At 39.9% G+C, this 17,204-nt stretch overlaps 1 protein-coding gene across 1 annotated transcript in view; it reads right to left on the bottom strand.

The window, feature by feature from the left end:
• Positions 1 to 758, bottom strand: part of GRXCR1 (glutaredoxin and cysteine rich domain containing 1) — a 40,959-nt gene extending 40,201 nt beyond the window's left edge. The window contains exon 1 of the mRNA XM_030028578.1: positions 278 to 758. Within this exon, the coding sequence (XP_029884438.1) occupies positions 278 to 724 (447 nt within the window). The 5' untranslated portion in view covers positions 725 to 758. The remainder of the gene's footprint in view (positions 1 to 277) is intronic.
• Positions 759 to 17,204: the final 16,446 nt, after the last annotated feature.

Below are 17,204 nucleotides of genomic sequence, written 5' to 3'. Positions count from 1 at the left end.
GTGTTTCCTGGTCCATATACAACATACACATTTCTACTCAGCAAACATTAGGTCAATTTTGAAAGAAAAAGTTCAGTCAATTTGGAGTGTGGAGCTGTTGTATACCAGAAAGAGCAATGAGCCCCTCCTGTGCAACAACAGCAAGTGGATAGCAATGGGAATGAGGCAGAATATTGAGAGATCATAAATGAGAGAGGTTTGGACAAAGGGAAGAATAACATGGGGAGTTAAAAGGGACAGACACAGGGCTTAGAGCCAGCAAAGCTGCATCACCTACCTGAAATACTTTTGCCAAATTGTCAAAGAGGGCTTGACCAGCGCTGACTTTATGCTTGACTCCCCTGACTGTGCCGTTTTTGCTGAGGATGTTGACTCGCTTTGTACCAAACCCCCTCTCTTTAGTGGCTCTGACTAAAATGAGCAAGTCGTCCTGCTCATTCTCATTTTCGTCGCACTCGGACCCTACATGTCCATTCTGCTGCCCCTCCACTTCGCTCAGCCGGCTGGTTTGGTCGGTCTCCGAGCTACTGGCGTACTCAGAGTCCAGAGAGTCGGCAGCCTCCCCATCGGTGTACACCTCCTTCAGCACCCTCCCGCTGTGCGAGGACGCAACACGGAATCGAACCTTCCTTGACAGCCTCTCGCTGTCCGTCTTTATCTCACTTTTAAACATCGCCTCTTCCGTTGATATAAGCAGTTTGCATTGTTCCAGGGTGGTGCCCATTGCATTTGCCAGTTTGTCACACTTAACAACAATATCAGCGCTGTTTTCTGTTCACAGGGGTTCTCATATTAAACTAAAGAGGGTTCCCAAGAAGCTACACTGCCGTCCTGCAGTTAATAATGGATGCATTTGTGCTATGGTTACCTTTAAACTAAAACCCGTAAAACGATCTCATTAATTAAATATTAAAAAGCCATTGTGTACTTTTCAGCACTAAGGAAGAAAGCAAGAAAGGGAGAAATTAAATTCATTGACTAAAATAAAAATTCAAACCCACGCATGATAAACCCAATAACAGAAATGACATGAGTTTGTATGAATGCAGTTTTTGTTTGCTGAGAAAGACAAAGAGGAAGAGTTTTTCACAAGATCTGCAAAGTCAAACCTGTTTATGTACATTACACCTGAGGGGAAAATCGCAAACTTCAGCATTGAAGAGGAGTCAATGACGGGCATGTTTCTTCCATCAAAACACTTCATTCCCTTACCAGTCAGATCTCATTCACCAAAGTTTGCTTTTTATATAATCTTACAGAGATTTGGCAGGGAGCTCTGACTTGGTGTTTTGCAACGCTGGCCTTTTCACAGACTGGCAGAGCAGTGGAGAAGCAATTAGTCACAATTTGTTGCACAGAGTAACACAGTGTTATTAAATAAAATGGAGCCATAGCTAGTACCACACAGTAACCACAGCCTCTGTTCTGTTTTGTCAATTATTCAAGGACTGGGCCAAGGGAATCTGAACAAGGAATAGGAGAAAGCTAATTAATTGGGTCAACAAGGATCAAACAAAGAAAAGTAGGGTAAGGTGGATTCAAACGCAGGGGAAGCAAATTCCCCTAGCCCAGCAAATCACAAGTAGAGGTGTTAGGCACCCGGCTCTAGATGTAAAAGTAACAAACCCACACTTGAGGTTTCTGGCTGTGTCTACTCAATATCATGTAGTAGCACCTTAGACCCCGAAGCTGGTTCTGAGTTTGCATGATGATCCCTACTTACAGTGCTATTTCTGCATTTTCTTCATTTATGGTAAAATGCAAAGCATCCCTTAGAGCAGCATCGAGAACTCCATCCCCATCTCACTTTGCCAGCAAACACTCCCTACACACTCTCTACAGCTTCATTTTCTCTCTAGACTCATCAATACTGAATTTATTCCTGAAGCCTGTGACCCCCCAACAGGTGTAGGCATGAAATGAGTCCCTATATGCTCAGCCAAACCAGAATGGTAACGCCTGCGGTCACAAGCAGCTGCAGAGCTTCAAGCATCTGAGGAGGCTTTCTGGCCAAGATTTTGGAAATGCAGGCTCAAATCTCTCAGCAATTAGGTGGGGGTTATTGCAACTTTCTTTTGAACAACAGGCATGAAAATACTGCTCTGCAGCCCAAGTAAAATCACAATTCTTGTGACTAAACTCTAAAATTACTTATCTTCCATCTACAAAACAGAAACACATGATTAGTGGCATTTCATAGCACTAGTGGTTGCCACACTTCTTTCTAAAATGAGGTGATTTGCTGTATTATCAACTACTATTATTCACACAGAAAAAAAATAGGTAAAAATAAGAAGTTACAAGAGTTAAAATGCATTGCTTCTCACCTTTCAGAGAAGAAAAACAGCTCGTATCAAAGTCTGTACTAATTTTGAATACAGTTATAAGACACCTTGTGAAATTCAACGGGGGGGGGGGGGGGGGGGGGGGGGGGGGGGTTGAACCACACTGATGATGGTATAGCCACCTGTCCACAGAAGCTTTGATAACAAATATAGTTCATTATTACCAAAAACTGACTTAGAACTAAGAACATTCTGTAGCAGCATGAATATTTCAAAATATCTTTTATGGAATTGTCCAAACAGGGCTGCAAGATACCTGGCAAAATCATTTAGCCTGTCACCTACCCCAAAGTTAACTGTATCATAGTGTTTCCATGATTATCTGAGTGATGTCCCCTTAGAAACCTGCAGTAATTAACTTTGTTCATATTCTTTTTTTAATTAAATAACAAAACCTAAGTGCTCTGCAATTAATTGCCACAAATCAAAAAATCTGAGCTTCTATAACAGAAATATTTTTCACAACACTTTCATAATATTTTTATCCCCTCTAATTGATGCTATATATTCTTTAACATACAAAGCATTTTACTCCTATTGCAGGCAATGGGAAAGCTTGTATTGCCTGTAGTGCAAAGGATATGAAACTGAGTGATTTAAAAAGTTAATGTAGCATTGAATAAATGCAGAATTAATCAGTACCACATTTTAAAAACACTCCAAATACTGTTAGCATCTTGTTCTCTGTTAGTAGGAAATTAGCTCATCGTGTAGTTTCATGGCAATTCCATTATTCACTGGAAATATTTTTATGTCTGGTTATAAGAAGTGAGAAACTGTATGCACAGTTTTCTCAGCAGAAAAATAGTTAAGCACAGTGGAGCATGCCCCTTTACAGAGGCATTTACACGCATAAGATTTCATCTTGATGTTCCAGCTGTGGACCTTCTCTGAGCAAACATGTGACTTTGGGGGCAAGTGCACATAGCCAGCAGGAAGCAGATTACAGACTCTAAACTGGTTGTGTTCATGAGATAAGACATTTGAGAATTCAAAGACCTGAAATGCACATATTTGTACCATCTGCTGGGTGCATGTTCTCAAGAAAGGCAGAAAGGATGGAACTTGACTAAACATCTCTGTCCCTCCTGTAGAATAAAATCTGTAGTAAATGTTGACACTAACTCCACTTACCCAGTTTGATGCTGCACCCTGTCAGCTGTTATATTTGTGTTTATCATTTTCTAACTTCTCTAAACAAACTTCTTTTCATTCAGAGGGTTATTTCATTTAATGAGCAGTAACCATTAAAACATAATGTGGAGGGGTTTTGCAGTAATGAGCTATTTCTTACCTGTAATTATGACTCTTCCTGAATTATTTGGCTGTTGTTAATTTTTGTTTCTGCTTAGTTTGGTTCTAATGTTCTGTCATTGATTAACTCAAGGCCAGGGGGTCCATCAGGCATAAAGTTGAAGCACACAGAGAAAAAAGTTGTCGCTACAGAGATCTCTCCTGAATAGAGAAGCATTCTGTAAAAAAACACCTGGAAAGAAGATATTACATCCATTGCCTCTTCTTTGACTCTGTCTCATCTCACAAGGAACTGGACCAACCCATTACCTTGATGTTGTGCTAAATAATATGGTTTCCAGTAAAATCGTCACATTTTATCACGTTCAAATTTACCACTAAGTTGAAAGGAACAAAGAAGATGATGCTTCTGCTAGTTTTTGACTTCTAATGCTTCTTCTTGACACAGAGTCAAGATAACAGTACTGGATGAAGCCCAGGGGACAGATGCTGTATGTACAGTGCAGCCTGAAAGACAAACATCTGCTCTGACAGACATCTGAGAATCTTCCACACTCAATGCAAGAAGGTGCATGAAGAGGGCAATTCATCACATCTTTCTTCCATGACAGAGAAAGCAGGGAAAGTCTAACTAATAAGCTTAGTCTGAATATTTACCTTTTAAATGACTGAAATTAGGTCAGGTGAGTCAAACTCTTTAATACTTTTAAGATTAAAAGTTTGAACTAAGCTAAAGTAGCAATCACATTATGCCAAGTGAGATCTTTATAGCTGTATCAGAGCTATAGAGAATAAAGAGCAGTAGAGAAGGAAATTCTAGTCTCATTTATAACCCTGACACAATTTCTTTAATATGTAGGTGAGATCTAGCTGTCAGAGTTCATCATATATATATAAACCTATATATGTTTCAATTTCAGCAGCTTATACAAGTAGAGAATCCGTCCTAGGCACTCCATTTCTGTAAGTTTGGAGCACTACCAGCTTCACCTCGGGAAAGGACTACAAATCAATAATATTAAACCGTAGCAAAATGCTTGAAAGAGTATCTAGCCATGTGTATTAAGCAGCAAAGATCGTTTGCATTTTGCTGAAGAAATGTAGAGTGGGCTATTTGAAACTACTGTAAAAATGGACCTCATGACATTCCCATTGATCCGAGAATAAAAGGTATAAAAAACTGCTAGAATTGGTGGTATTAAAGTAGCAGTGAAATGAAACCTGAATCATGAAAATGAGACGTTTGGAAGAAAATAGATGTCCAAAAAAGAAATAAACTAGGTTGAAACCAACAACTGCCTTGTTCATTTCTGAACATGTGATAATTTTAATAGAGCAGTTTACCCTATGACGAAGTGTTACTCTCTGTTTTGATGCACAGTGTAAGTGGGGCCATTTTGCCTTACGTATTTGCAGGTTACGAAGTATATATAGCAAATCTGTAGGTTGACTTGAAACCATTCACACGGGTGTCATTGATCATTAGACAGATGGCACGAATTCACAGTGACATGTCTTGTGATACTAATTTTCTTCACTTTACAAAGTCTGTGTGCAACTGCCTCTGACTTTATTACACTTGTAGTAATCAGAAGCATATTCTGTAATCTCTAATTGTTAATGCACAATTAACAGAGCAATCATCAGGACCCAGATATTCAAGAGCCCTAGATTTCCCATCTGTTGTTGGGAAGCAAGTACTTTGGTTTGTAAAGGTACATGTGGAAAGTTGAGTTTGTTTATTCTGTTACAAGTAAGTAAAGTTTGTGAACAACATGCTCTATGCTTTAGAGATTACAAAAGCAGATGATTTGAACAGCAAATGCTAAAATTGCTTCTAGCTGAGACAGATTTAGTGCATTTCTCACTTCCTCAGAGAAGGAATGTTCCCATTTGCTAAGCTGGCAAAACATCTATCTACTTTTCTGCAGGTCCAGAATAACATTTTAACTGTAGTGAAGTTCAGGAGGACACACAGAACATGTTCAGGTGCCCATCAGGGAACTCTTGCATCTGGCAGTTGTTTGTCAGGCATAGCAGCTGCTAAACAGAAACACTACAGATGAGAACAGGCCGAGCATACTGTTGCTATTATAATGTCTAATTATTCATATGACAAGTGCTTGACACTGCCATTTTATTTCATTTGTAGATTTCATTTAACTTCTGTTAAACAACTGTTAGACAGAACGGCAGGGTTTCTGTGCCTATGTTTCTGCTTACATTAGTGAGTTGAATGCATTGTTTCTTCAATTTATTTAATGAAGGGGGTAAATGAATGAGGAAATCAACACATGTATCTAGGCTATGCATACAAGCGCACAAGGAGGTAAGAGGACATACGGGATCTTTCTGCTACCCTTTTTGCCAGGGGTAGCAGAAAGCCTCCATTTCCAAACTCTTCAGGGAGAAATGCTCTACATTGTATCTGGAAAGGTAGCCAATGATTATCTTTAACTTGAAATTCACAGCCATTTCAGCATAGTTCTTTCATTTCTGCTTTTTCCACAGTAGGTTTCTGTAGGAGCCAAGCTGCTGAGCTAAACACAGAAGCAGTGGTTCATGAAGAGCTTCTGTCTTTATGTGGTAGTTCAGCCTCTGCTGAAAACATTTTGTTTATTTACTCTCAATAAAGTAAAAGGTCAGCTCTTAAATGTGTTAAATATCTGAGTTACACGAGGCACAGACCAGTTTTCCTTCTTCAGAAGAGCCTGTCAAATACTTCTAGCCTACTGACTACAGTAGTAAGAATAGTGGCTGGAAACTTTGATCCATGTCAGATGGCTGATAACAGGCATAATTGTTTATTTTGTCTCTTACACAGTCAGTCTCAAAATTCATTCTTTGTAGCTCCATTTTTTCTAGTCATGTAAGTGTTCAGCATAGGATGTGTGTGTTAGCTGTCTCTACAGAAGCTTTAGGTGGTAGTTGGCCACCAAAATTTGTGGTGGCCACAAATTTTAGAGTCCAGAATAGGATTGAATTTATATGCTGATCTCCATTAAGAGCTTTGGTATATTTTCTCCCATGTTTAGTTTAACAGGTAAAAATAGTGAGAGAAAAATATTGCCATTATAGCAGCAGTTTGTAGAGGAAAGAACAACTGTGTTATGAAAAAAAAATTGTTTTATAGATACTATGCATCAGGAAAAAAAAATCTCAAATTCAGCAGAGAACAAAGCAGCATGTCACAAAAGGTAGCTGCTCAGCCAGACTGTTCCCTCGTTTAATGTACTGGCTAGATGTTAAGCTAGACATTAAGTTCTGTCTACCCAAGTAACACCACAGTGAATTGTGAACCTACCAGTTTGGGGAGCCACATATACAGTCCAGACATCTCCTACTTGGTGTAGGATTAAGAACAGTGTGCACCTCTTCACCAAGACACCTCCCAACTGAACATGACAAACAAGTGCCAGGGAAGGAGGTCTGGATGCCAGAATCTAGCATAGAACACATTTGAGGATCACTGTCAACTAAAGGGCTGCTACACTGTGGAGCAACCATGAAAAAATGTGACAAAAATGTTGTTTTCTGTCTGATGATTCCACAACGGCTCTGCTTGAGCCCATCTCAGATCGGGTTTACTGTCATTAATACTGGAAACTGTATGTGAGGCTGTGTGGCAAAAGAGAAAACTGGAGATTAGAAGACATTAATGGTAGAGGAAAATATTTGTACACATTTCTTGTAAGTTCTGCTTAAACTTCCTAAATGTGAAAATGTGCTCCCATCTTTTTTGGTGTGGTTTATAACACCTTTGTTTGAAATCTGGCCTAAAATCTGATAGTCCTTCTCCATCAAATGTCACAATCCAAATATTACCGAAGATTTGGAAGAAGAACCTGCTACAGTAAGCACTGCTTCATTAGGACGAATATACTCTCCTGTACCCATACTTCATTTATCATTGTTTCAGTGACAAAGGAACAACCAGGAACTTTTAAAAGAAATTTTTTCTTTACTTGGAAAGAAAAATGATACTTAGACTCATGATAGTTTTCAAGGCTAATTTTCAGGGACTGCAAACAGTCCCTCTTCACTGTGAACAAAGATGACAAAATCAACATGAAAGTCTCAGAGAGTCATTTCCATTCTCAGAGTTCCACATGGAACAGCCTCAGCAACAGCAGCAATACCTGAACCCTGTCCTGAGATTCCTCATACATCTATTTCTCTTAGCTCCCACTAGACACACAGGCCATCTTTCTGTGTTGGGCCTGTTGTTGAAAAATGAAAATAACACAAGTATAGGGATTAAAAGGATCTGGCATTCAGTTACATTGGAATAAAATGGGTGGAAATAGCTAACACTCTAGTGAAATTCACTTTAGTACTGCTCTTCCTCATGTGATTCATTACGATTTGTTAAGTACCCCAAGTACACTTTCGAGCCAATCCATGTTCACGGATAGCTTCTCTGGATAATATCAGCTAAATAAAGTTTAAAACAAATTCTATCAAACTACTGTCATCTTCTGACTCACAAATACATATATTCATATGTATACCAGACACAAAATCCTTATAGCCCTTTTTAAAAGGTAGGTATGTTAGGTCTGCATGTTGCTTTCAATATTTTGGACAAATTCCAAGTAGATCATTGAATGCTGCATTGTTAAATTTTGGATGTGGTGGTCTTCCCCTCACGTTGCTATGTTCTGTTAAACAGCTGCTGAGTCCTACTTCTGAGCTGTCAACACTTCATTAGCGAGTGACCTTATTTAAACACATCTCTTAAATGTTCCTTGGAGACAAGAAAGATTTAATTATATAGTTTTACTGGAATTACTCTGATACTCTTATAAAGAAACAGAAAGAATTTATAAGTACTGTGAGTAGGCTTATGTTTTTTAAATTTTATTCTTAGATTATGAAAATGTTTTTCAGGTCTGTTTATATCCAACCTGGGGGTTTGGATGGATGATATTTATTTTGGGACTTTAGCTCTGAGGGAATCAATGCTAACAACATGTAAGCAGCCCTTTTTTGGTCAGATTTATTATTTTGTGGGAGTACATACAAGTTACTGCTTGCAGCCTGTATGGAAATTCTGCTGCTGAGCATGCAAATGTCTACCAAAACCCTATATCTGACTTGAAGCACAGATCTTGCATGCGTCTCTCAAACTTTCCACTATGTAGTATTTTTGACATATATTTTTGAGCCAAAAATATGACTACTAGTGATATAGAATTTTTTTTTTTTTTTTTTTTTTTTTGCATCTCTGGCTTTCACAGAAGAAAATCGTATTCAGTGTTTTCTTCCTATCTTTTTTTTCTCCTTAGAAAACCACATCATTATTGTAGACAGTAGATACTCTAGAGATAATAACATATAATAATGCAGCTTAGCTCTCATTTCACACATGGGAATAAAAGTGATGAAAATAAGATAAAGGACTTTCATTTAGTTCCATTGTTACTGGCTAATGTTACCACTAGTATTCTTTCTGTGGGTTTCTTTTATTCAAAACTTGAAAAATCCTTAGATGCTCTTTGTTCTCCATGTCTTCAGATCATTGCTGAGAAAAGAAAGACTCCAAAATCTTGTGAAGTTTGTTTTTTTCCAACTGCTGTTCATGTATGTAACAGCAGACTGACTCCTGTATAAGGAAGATGATCTGCATATACTGTGATTTCCCATATGGCCACTAGCTGATAAGAAAAGTCATCCAATCCCTGGATTGCTGTGCTATTTTTAATTTAAGACAGGGTGGATATCAGTTTTAGTGAAGGAAATATTTATGTATATACAAATGTATTAAATCCTAGATGGAAAGGGAAGGATAGCATTTCATACAGCCTTCAGGATAACAGAAACATATCAGTTTTGTCTTGTGTGCCCCTGAGGAGAGTTTAATAGCCATGACTTCCCTGTGGTGGGTTGACCCTGGCTGAACGCCAGGTGCCCACCAAAGCCATTCTATCACTCCCCCTCCTCAGCTGGACAGCGGAGAGAAAATATAACAAAGGGCTCATGGGTCAAGATAAGGACAGAAGAGATCACTCACCAATTACTGTCATGGGCAAAACAGACTCAACTTGGGGAAAATTAACTCAATTTATTACCAATCAACCAGAGTAGGGCAATGAGAAGTAAAACCAAATCTCAGAACACCTTCCCTCCACCCCTCTCTTATTCCAGGGCACAACTTCACTCCCGGATTCTCTACCAACCCCCGCCAGTGGTACAGCGGGATGGGGAATGGGGGTTACGGTCAGCTCATCACACAGTATTTCTGCTGCTTCATCCTCCTCAGGGACAGGACTCATCACACTCTTCCCCTGCTCCAGCGTGGGGTCCCACCCACAGGAAACAGTCTTCCATGAACTTCTCCATCGTGAGTCCTTCCCACGGGCTGCAGTTCTTCACAAACTGCTCCAGCGTGGGTCCCTTCCACGGGGTGCAGTCCTTCAGGAGCACGCTGCTCCAGTGTGGGTCCCCCATGGGGTCACAAGTCCTGCCAGAAAACCTGCTCCGTGGGCTCCTCTCTCCACAGATCCGCAGGTCCTGCCAGGAGCCTGCTCCAGCACAGGCTTCCTATGGAGTCACAGCCTCCTTTGGGCATCCACCTGCTCTGGCGTGGGGTCCTGCCCGGGCTGCAGGTGGATATCTGCTCCACCGTGGACCTCCATGGGCTGCAGGGGACAGCCTGCCTCGCCATGGTCTTCCCCACAGGCTGCAGGGGAATCTCCGCTCCGGCGCCTGGAGCACCTCCTCCCCTCCTTCTTCACTGACCTGGGGGTCTGCAGGGCTGTTTCTCTTACATGTTCTCACTCCTCTCTCCGGCTGCCATTTCTGTCTGTCCCCACAACTTTTTTTCCTTCTTAAATCTGTTATCCCAGAGGCACTACCACTATCACTGATTGGCTCAGCCTTGGCTGGCGGCAGGTCCGTCTTAGAGCCGGCTGGCATTGGCTCCATCGGACACAGGGGAAGCTTCCAGCAGCTTCTCACAGAAGCCACCCCTGTAACCCCCCCCCCTCCACTACCAAAACCTTGCCATACAAAGCCAATACACTTCCCAAAGGTAAATCTTTATGAGACCTGGAGGCAGAAGAGCCATCCATCCATGGACACAGAAGAGATGAGACTGGTTTGACTTTTCCACGTGACAGTAACCCATAACCAAGTCTAGAGGTGAACAGAGAAAGACCAGGTGGAGGGCAGGGAATTAGGGTATTGGTCTGTTTAATGGCTGAGCTAATTGCAAGAGGGATAAATCATTAAGTCAGCTAGGCTCTGTGGATCTCAGCCACCAATCCAGGAATCACCTCACTCAGTTTGATTTAGACAAATCCTTACTATGAGCAGAGAAATAATGTCAGCAAATGCTTGTCTGGCCTGACTGATGAAACCACGCTGACGCTGGATGAAATCGCTGCCTTATACCAACAGAAATTCAGAGTTTAGTCAGTGCAAACGGAGGAGCCTGGACTGGTGATGCACCCGTTGGCACAGGGATGTCAGGTCCTGTCCAGCCGGTCTCTGGGTAAGGCTGGCACACAGGAGCCACAGGCAGGTGCAGAGGGGGCTGGAGAGGCACCACCAACAGAGGAGAGAGGCCTTCCTTTTCTGTTTGCTAACAGAAAAATGGGTACTTTTTGATCTATAGAGCAAGGAAAAGCTTGGGAGAACAGATTATGCTTTCTTCTTTTAACACCTATTGCTTCAAAATCATTGGGAACAAATGGTGCAGTGCTGCCCGGCTTTTTCCCCACATTTCAGTGCACTGTTGTTATCATAAATCCAGTTATTCATGACTCCAATTTGCAGACACTTCCCTGGGCCACTCATCTGCTGTTTAAAAAAAAGACATGCCAAACATTGTCCAGAAGGATATGCACATACCATAGCACTGGGGAAGAAAAGAAAAATACGATGCCTTCTCCTTTAGCTACCCTTAATCTCTTTAGAACCAGGAAACACTGACTCACCAGCTGAGTACCCAGCACTCTGATATTTGAACACTGTTTAATAGGTTGGTTTGTACATTATAATGAATCATATGTCTTCAGTCACATATTCTTTTGTTGTTGTTGTTGTTGTTATTATTTCAGTCTTACTGCATTCCTCAGGAAACCAAAGGCACCAAAACAAGTATAGCCTTCATACACTATTCTAATCTTGTTTTCTTTTCATTTCAGCTTGGATTTTGAGCACTTAGACTCAGCTAATTCAATTTACAGGCTCATTAACCAGGCTGCAAATGAAAGGGGAAGACACTGTGTCTCCACAGTAATCGTCAATGTCAGAATGGTCCCTGGGTTTTAAAACCTCAGGAGCTCCTGGTGCAGCATCAGTCTGCTTTCTCATACCTGCGATTCAAAATAGGATCCAATAGGTAAAGAAAGTGGCAAAGAAACTGAAAGGTAAATTGTAATGTTTTTTCCTCCAGTAAATATTCAATTGTGTGTGAATTTCTCTATAGGCTTCCTGGTCAAACCTTTACAAACAATGACTGACTTGCCAACAGGCTTTTATGGTAAATCACATTTTTTTTCTGATTCATCTTAAAGCTGTTTCAAAACAAAAGAAATATTTCTTTCTCTCTCTGTATCGCTCTCTTTCTAGCTCTACCTCTGTCACAGCTGAGGGACAGTAACAGTATTCAACACTGTTTCCAGCAAGCATGTCTGAGGGCCGTGTCCCGAGCCTGCCTGTCAGAGCTTTTCAGTGCACCCAGCACCATAATGTTACTACTGACCATGTGCTAATTCCCCCTTTAAAAGATTCTTCCTATAAATGCAAGATTCCTTAATTTATAAAATGATTTTTGGTAAGAACACCTTTTGGAGGGGCTTTTTGTTTTGTATTGATTTGGTTTGGTTTGATTAGTTTTACTGTAACTGTTTGCTTTCTATTTCTTATTTCTTTGCTCCCTGGAGCTGAGGAGACTGTTGAATTACATCAGTTCCCAGAGGATGCAGCCTTCAGCTGCAGGCTCGGATATAAATGACTATTTCCTCTGTGGTGCATATTCATCAGAGGCAAATTCAAATGTATGCTCTCATTTTATTATTCTTACATTTGAAATATGTATTCACAAAGGCAAGATTTCAAACCACATCTTTGGCAAGGTTCAGTGGCAGTCCTAACTCTTAAGTAAGCTCAGCAGGAGCTCAGACCTCTCCATCACCCCCCATCAATGTTACTGAGCCCAAGATATTGACTGAGCTGCAGCACATTTAATTTAAAAGTTTACCTTTAGTCTCCAGTTAATAATACACACATGCACTCTCTTCTTTCAAACAAACCCTTTTCACAAGCAGCGGCCTTTATGCCCAGCAGCTAAATGCCTGATGACTAAATGTCACCTCTTTGAATGCAAAAGCTGTTTCATTGTCCAGAACTGTTCCTGAAACACTGAGCACCATAACGATTCCTGATAAACTAGGCACCTGGGATGTCTGATACTGCAGTGAATTTTCATAGACATGCACTGTCACTAGAATCCCATTTTATTGTGGTCTCCAAAGACTTGGACCATTTATTGGACTCAAAATCTCCCTTCTGCTGGCATTTCAGTTCCAGGCCAAGTAATTTGTGATGTTTCCCTCAAATTTTTCTGCATCTTACATTTTGTGGGGCAGATTCTCATTTTTCTGCAGCAGGCTTCATTTATTTTCAGCAACAAAAACCCAGATGAAAGATAGATCAGCTGGGCAGATGAAGACTCCTTTTAAATAAGTGAAGCATTTTGGTCGTTTAGCTCTAGCACAGATATCAGATTATATAAGGATGTCCCAGCGAGTGACCTGAATGAATCTTAGTCACCAATGATATTTCCTACATGTTCAAAAATCATGAGTCAAGTCCCCTAAAATCTTCAGACTGGGTAAACATTGTACAATTTTAAAATGTGCATATTTCTTTTCTCTTTGATTTTGATCCTGTTATTGCACTCCCTTTATATTTTCAAACCTTCCCCTGTAACAACATACAGAGCAATCACATTTTTCGTGGAAGCTGAGATCTTCATGCAATCCTTAGTAGTCATCATCAGTAGTTATGCACTTGCCCAGGACCATGTCCAGTCAGGTCTTAAGTATCTCCACATTTTTCACTCTTTTGCTAAATATCACCAGTTATTGTGAAACTCACAGCAAAATTGTAAGGATTGCCAAATTTAGTCTCTTAGGGTGAGGTGCAACAGGGTGCATACAGCACCTTGCATCTCTCTTGAATATCCTCAGTATAGTCTATCATGTAAGGTATGGGCTAGCAAAATATTCAGTCATTAAGTCACACATCAAAAGTTATTCTCTTCAGCAAGAGACCACCTCAAAACCTACCATCTGCTAATCCACCAGCCACTTGCTTACATAGATTTCTACTGGCAGTTCTTACCAGGTCCCAATTACTGCAGTACGTAAGCACCTAAGCTTTTTGCAGAGAGTATCTCCACAATGAGGTGCAAAAGCATTCATCAGTCATCCACATTGCTTGACCTGGGAACAGCTGGGAAGCAAGTCATCACCCCTTGCTGTGGGAGGACTTGTGATCTAGAGTGACCTCAGGGGTGAACTTCTTTACAGATGCTGGATACAGCACCATCTATAGTTCACATGGCCTTAATTGTCCTTCCTGGCATTTTAGTGATAGCATTTTGATATTTCATTACAGACCAGGTCAATACAGACCTTTCCCAGAGGGTTGCCCATGTTGCCTGCTACAAGGGCAGATGAGACTTACAAAGGTTGGTGTAAACACAATAGGGATGCCAGCAGCTAATAGCAGAAGCCCTCTGATCTTCAAAGTAACCATATATGTCATGCCATTACCCAGGCTCTCAATAATATTTAGGCACTTCACTCCTACTGGACAGACCTAAGACTCAGAATAGGAGCTGGAGTTTCTGAGCAGCTCAAAGACAGATTACACAGCAAGTGCAGTAACCTATGGCATCAACCTGAACTGGTCCACTGTTAGCACTCAAATGGCTGTCCCAGTCTTTCTTGGTGAAAAAATTGAACTCTAGACCACCTGCCAAATTTTATTTTTGTTGTTTCAGTCCTTCTTTCCTTTAAAAATATCAGAAGCACGCACTAAGCCACAAGGTTAAAGCCACACTGAAACAAGAGAGGGTCAAGTGCTAAAGCGGGGGCTTTTTCTGCTCTCTCCCTCAGGCAGCTTGACAGCAGAGGGCAACACAGAGCGCAGCAGGGAACCGAGTTATCATTCACATAAGCAAACAGGATAAAGTTTACTTCAGGAACACTAAGGGCAGTGTTTTTTCGCTTTGGAGACTCAGCTACAGCTTTAACACTGTATTTGCTTAGAGGTAACATTAAAATACTGCTTTTTAAAAAACATTAATTTCTCAAGTTTGGAGCAAAAATGAAGAAATTCTCACAGAATGCCTTTCCATGTTTTTACAAGCTCTGTATTACCATTATTTGTCCATGTAATACAGATTGATTATTTTTCTGAGACCCAAGGATGTAATTTTTCATGTAGATGGTGCCCACAATTATACAGAGAATACTTTAAGCAAATACTGTAGCTGAAAAAATAAGAAATTTGTACACCTTTGATTACTATATTTCTGTTACTTACGACATTACTTATCGTGGTTCATAGGTCTGAAAAAATGCTCAACGAGGTATAAAAGTAAGCATATAGTGTGATGACATAGCTTACAAGAATACCATGATTCTATTACTGAAAACACATAAAGTGGTAATTTTACAGTACATATACTGATAAATACTTGATTAGGACAAACCTGAAGTTTAAGTCCAAGTTTTGGTTGTCCATGACTACATCTGGCGTAGATGTACACACATGCACACTCACTGGAATGAAATGCCTGAATGTGTCTTGTTATTCTCCTTTTTGGAAGAGAAGGAAAATCGTTTCCTCCCTGTCGGTGCATAGTTGTAACCTTTATTTGCTTCTTAAGACCGCACTAGCCATCATACACGAGATGACTGATTTCAAGAGCTGGTAGGTTTCCTTGGTGCACAGTAATTGAATTTGGTGTCAGCAGCTGGAGTCAGAAGAGTCTCACTTTACCTCAGAGTAAATTAAAAATGCTGGTGACCTTTCTTTTTTAAAAAACACTTATTGATGTATTTCATGTGTATATCACAATTTCTTCGGCATGTGTTGTTCAGTTTGACACACTATTTGTACGCATGTTAGTGCTCCTGTTTCAGTGTCATATTTGCTGTCCTTGTACCTCCCTTTCTCTGTCCAAACTTCTTCCAACTTCAAACATTTTCCTCTAACTTTCAGGCACCATTAACTAGAAAATAAAGCAGAGTGGAAAAGATTAACACAATAATTGAGAAAGATATTAGTTTGTATAATAATTTCATTTAGTTTCATATGTAATGATTTCATTATGAGCAGATATTTTGTTATGACCAATTTTTTGAAAGCCTTTTAATCATATTCAAAATTCATGGCAAATAGAGTAGTCAGAGCAGAAATGTCTGCATATTGAGCAAAGCTTCCACAGTCCCGGTTTTTATTTTCTCCATTGCCCTGATCCCCTGCTCAATCTGCTTCCCCCATCCCTCAGCCTCACCATTTTGCCTGCCTTCTATGTCTGACCTCCTTCTTGGAACTTTCCTTGGAGGAGTTAAATCTCTACACTACTTTTCACAGTAAAATAAAATTATTATTTAGAATGTCTAGCTTGTAAACTTTCAGCAGTATAAGTATTTGTATTCAGTAAAGTCCTGGTTTATTAGCTATATACAAGAAATACATAGTTCCTCTGACCGGAACAAGATAGATTACAGCCAAGTCATTTCCCAACAAATTATCAAACTATGGAATCTGCTGTTTCATGATCAATAGATGGTGTAATGCAAGAAGTAATTTCATACCTCTCTGGCTCCTGTAATGAAATAATTTTATTATACCAGAATTATATGTATTAACCTCAAACTAACTGTACAACTGAATGTGTTATCTCGGGAAACATACATATCCCCAAAGTGAACTGGCTGATGCTTTTACAGTGCTTTCTTTTCCAACTTGTTGGCCTGAGAAAGCAATCTGTCTTCAATGTTTCTAAGAAGCTAGTGCTTTAAGGGAAGAAGTGTAGTATTTCATTTGCTCTGGGCATTTCAATTATTATTTCCTTTGCTGGAAACAAGAAAGAACCAGAATTTACATAGGAATAAGAAATTAAAAGATCTTTTCAAATGGAGCTTGAACTGAGGCAATTACTGTAATTCCCATTGATTAAACTGATTTCTTGTTTAAATATTTAAACAGTCTGACAAGGCAGACAGCCATTTTTGTACCTAAGGTCCAACACTGCAAAATAAGACTTGGTATTTACATCTTTGCTGGTTTAAGTATATTCTCTTTTGGACATTGTTGCTTCATGGGTCTAACTTACACCCTCTAACCTGCAGGCTTGAAATATTACTGATGTAAGAGACCTCAATGATTAAGCATTTACTGATTAAGCAGTGCGCTACTAACAAAGTAATTGCCTAATAATATAATTAAATAATAAGCATATCACTACTACTGATTTAGTTATATCATTTTGCATAATTATTGCGTACCATTATAAAGCTATTATCACTCAAGTATTATGAAACACACACTACTACTACTGAATTACAGCTCTATCAC

The sequence above is a fragment of the Aquila chrysaetos genome, chromosome 1 (genome assembly GCF_900496995.4).
Source record: "Aquila chrysaetos chrysaetos chromosome 1, bAquChr1.4, whole genome shotgun sequence".
Lineage (NCBI taxonomy): Eukaryota > Metazoa > Chordata > Aves > Accipitriformes > Accipitridae > Aquila > Aquila chrysaetos.
Note: the sequence above shows the minus strand (reverse complement) of the source record. Positions and strands in the feature narration are given on the sequence as shown.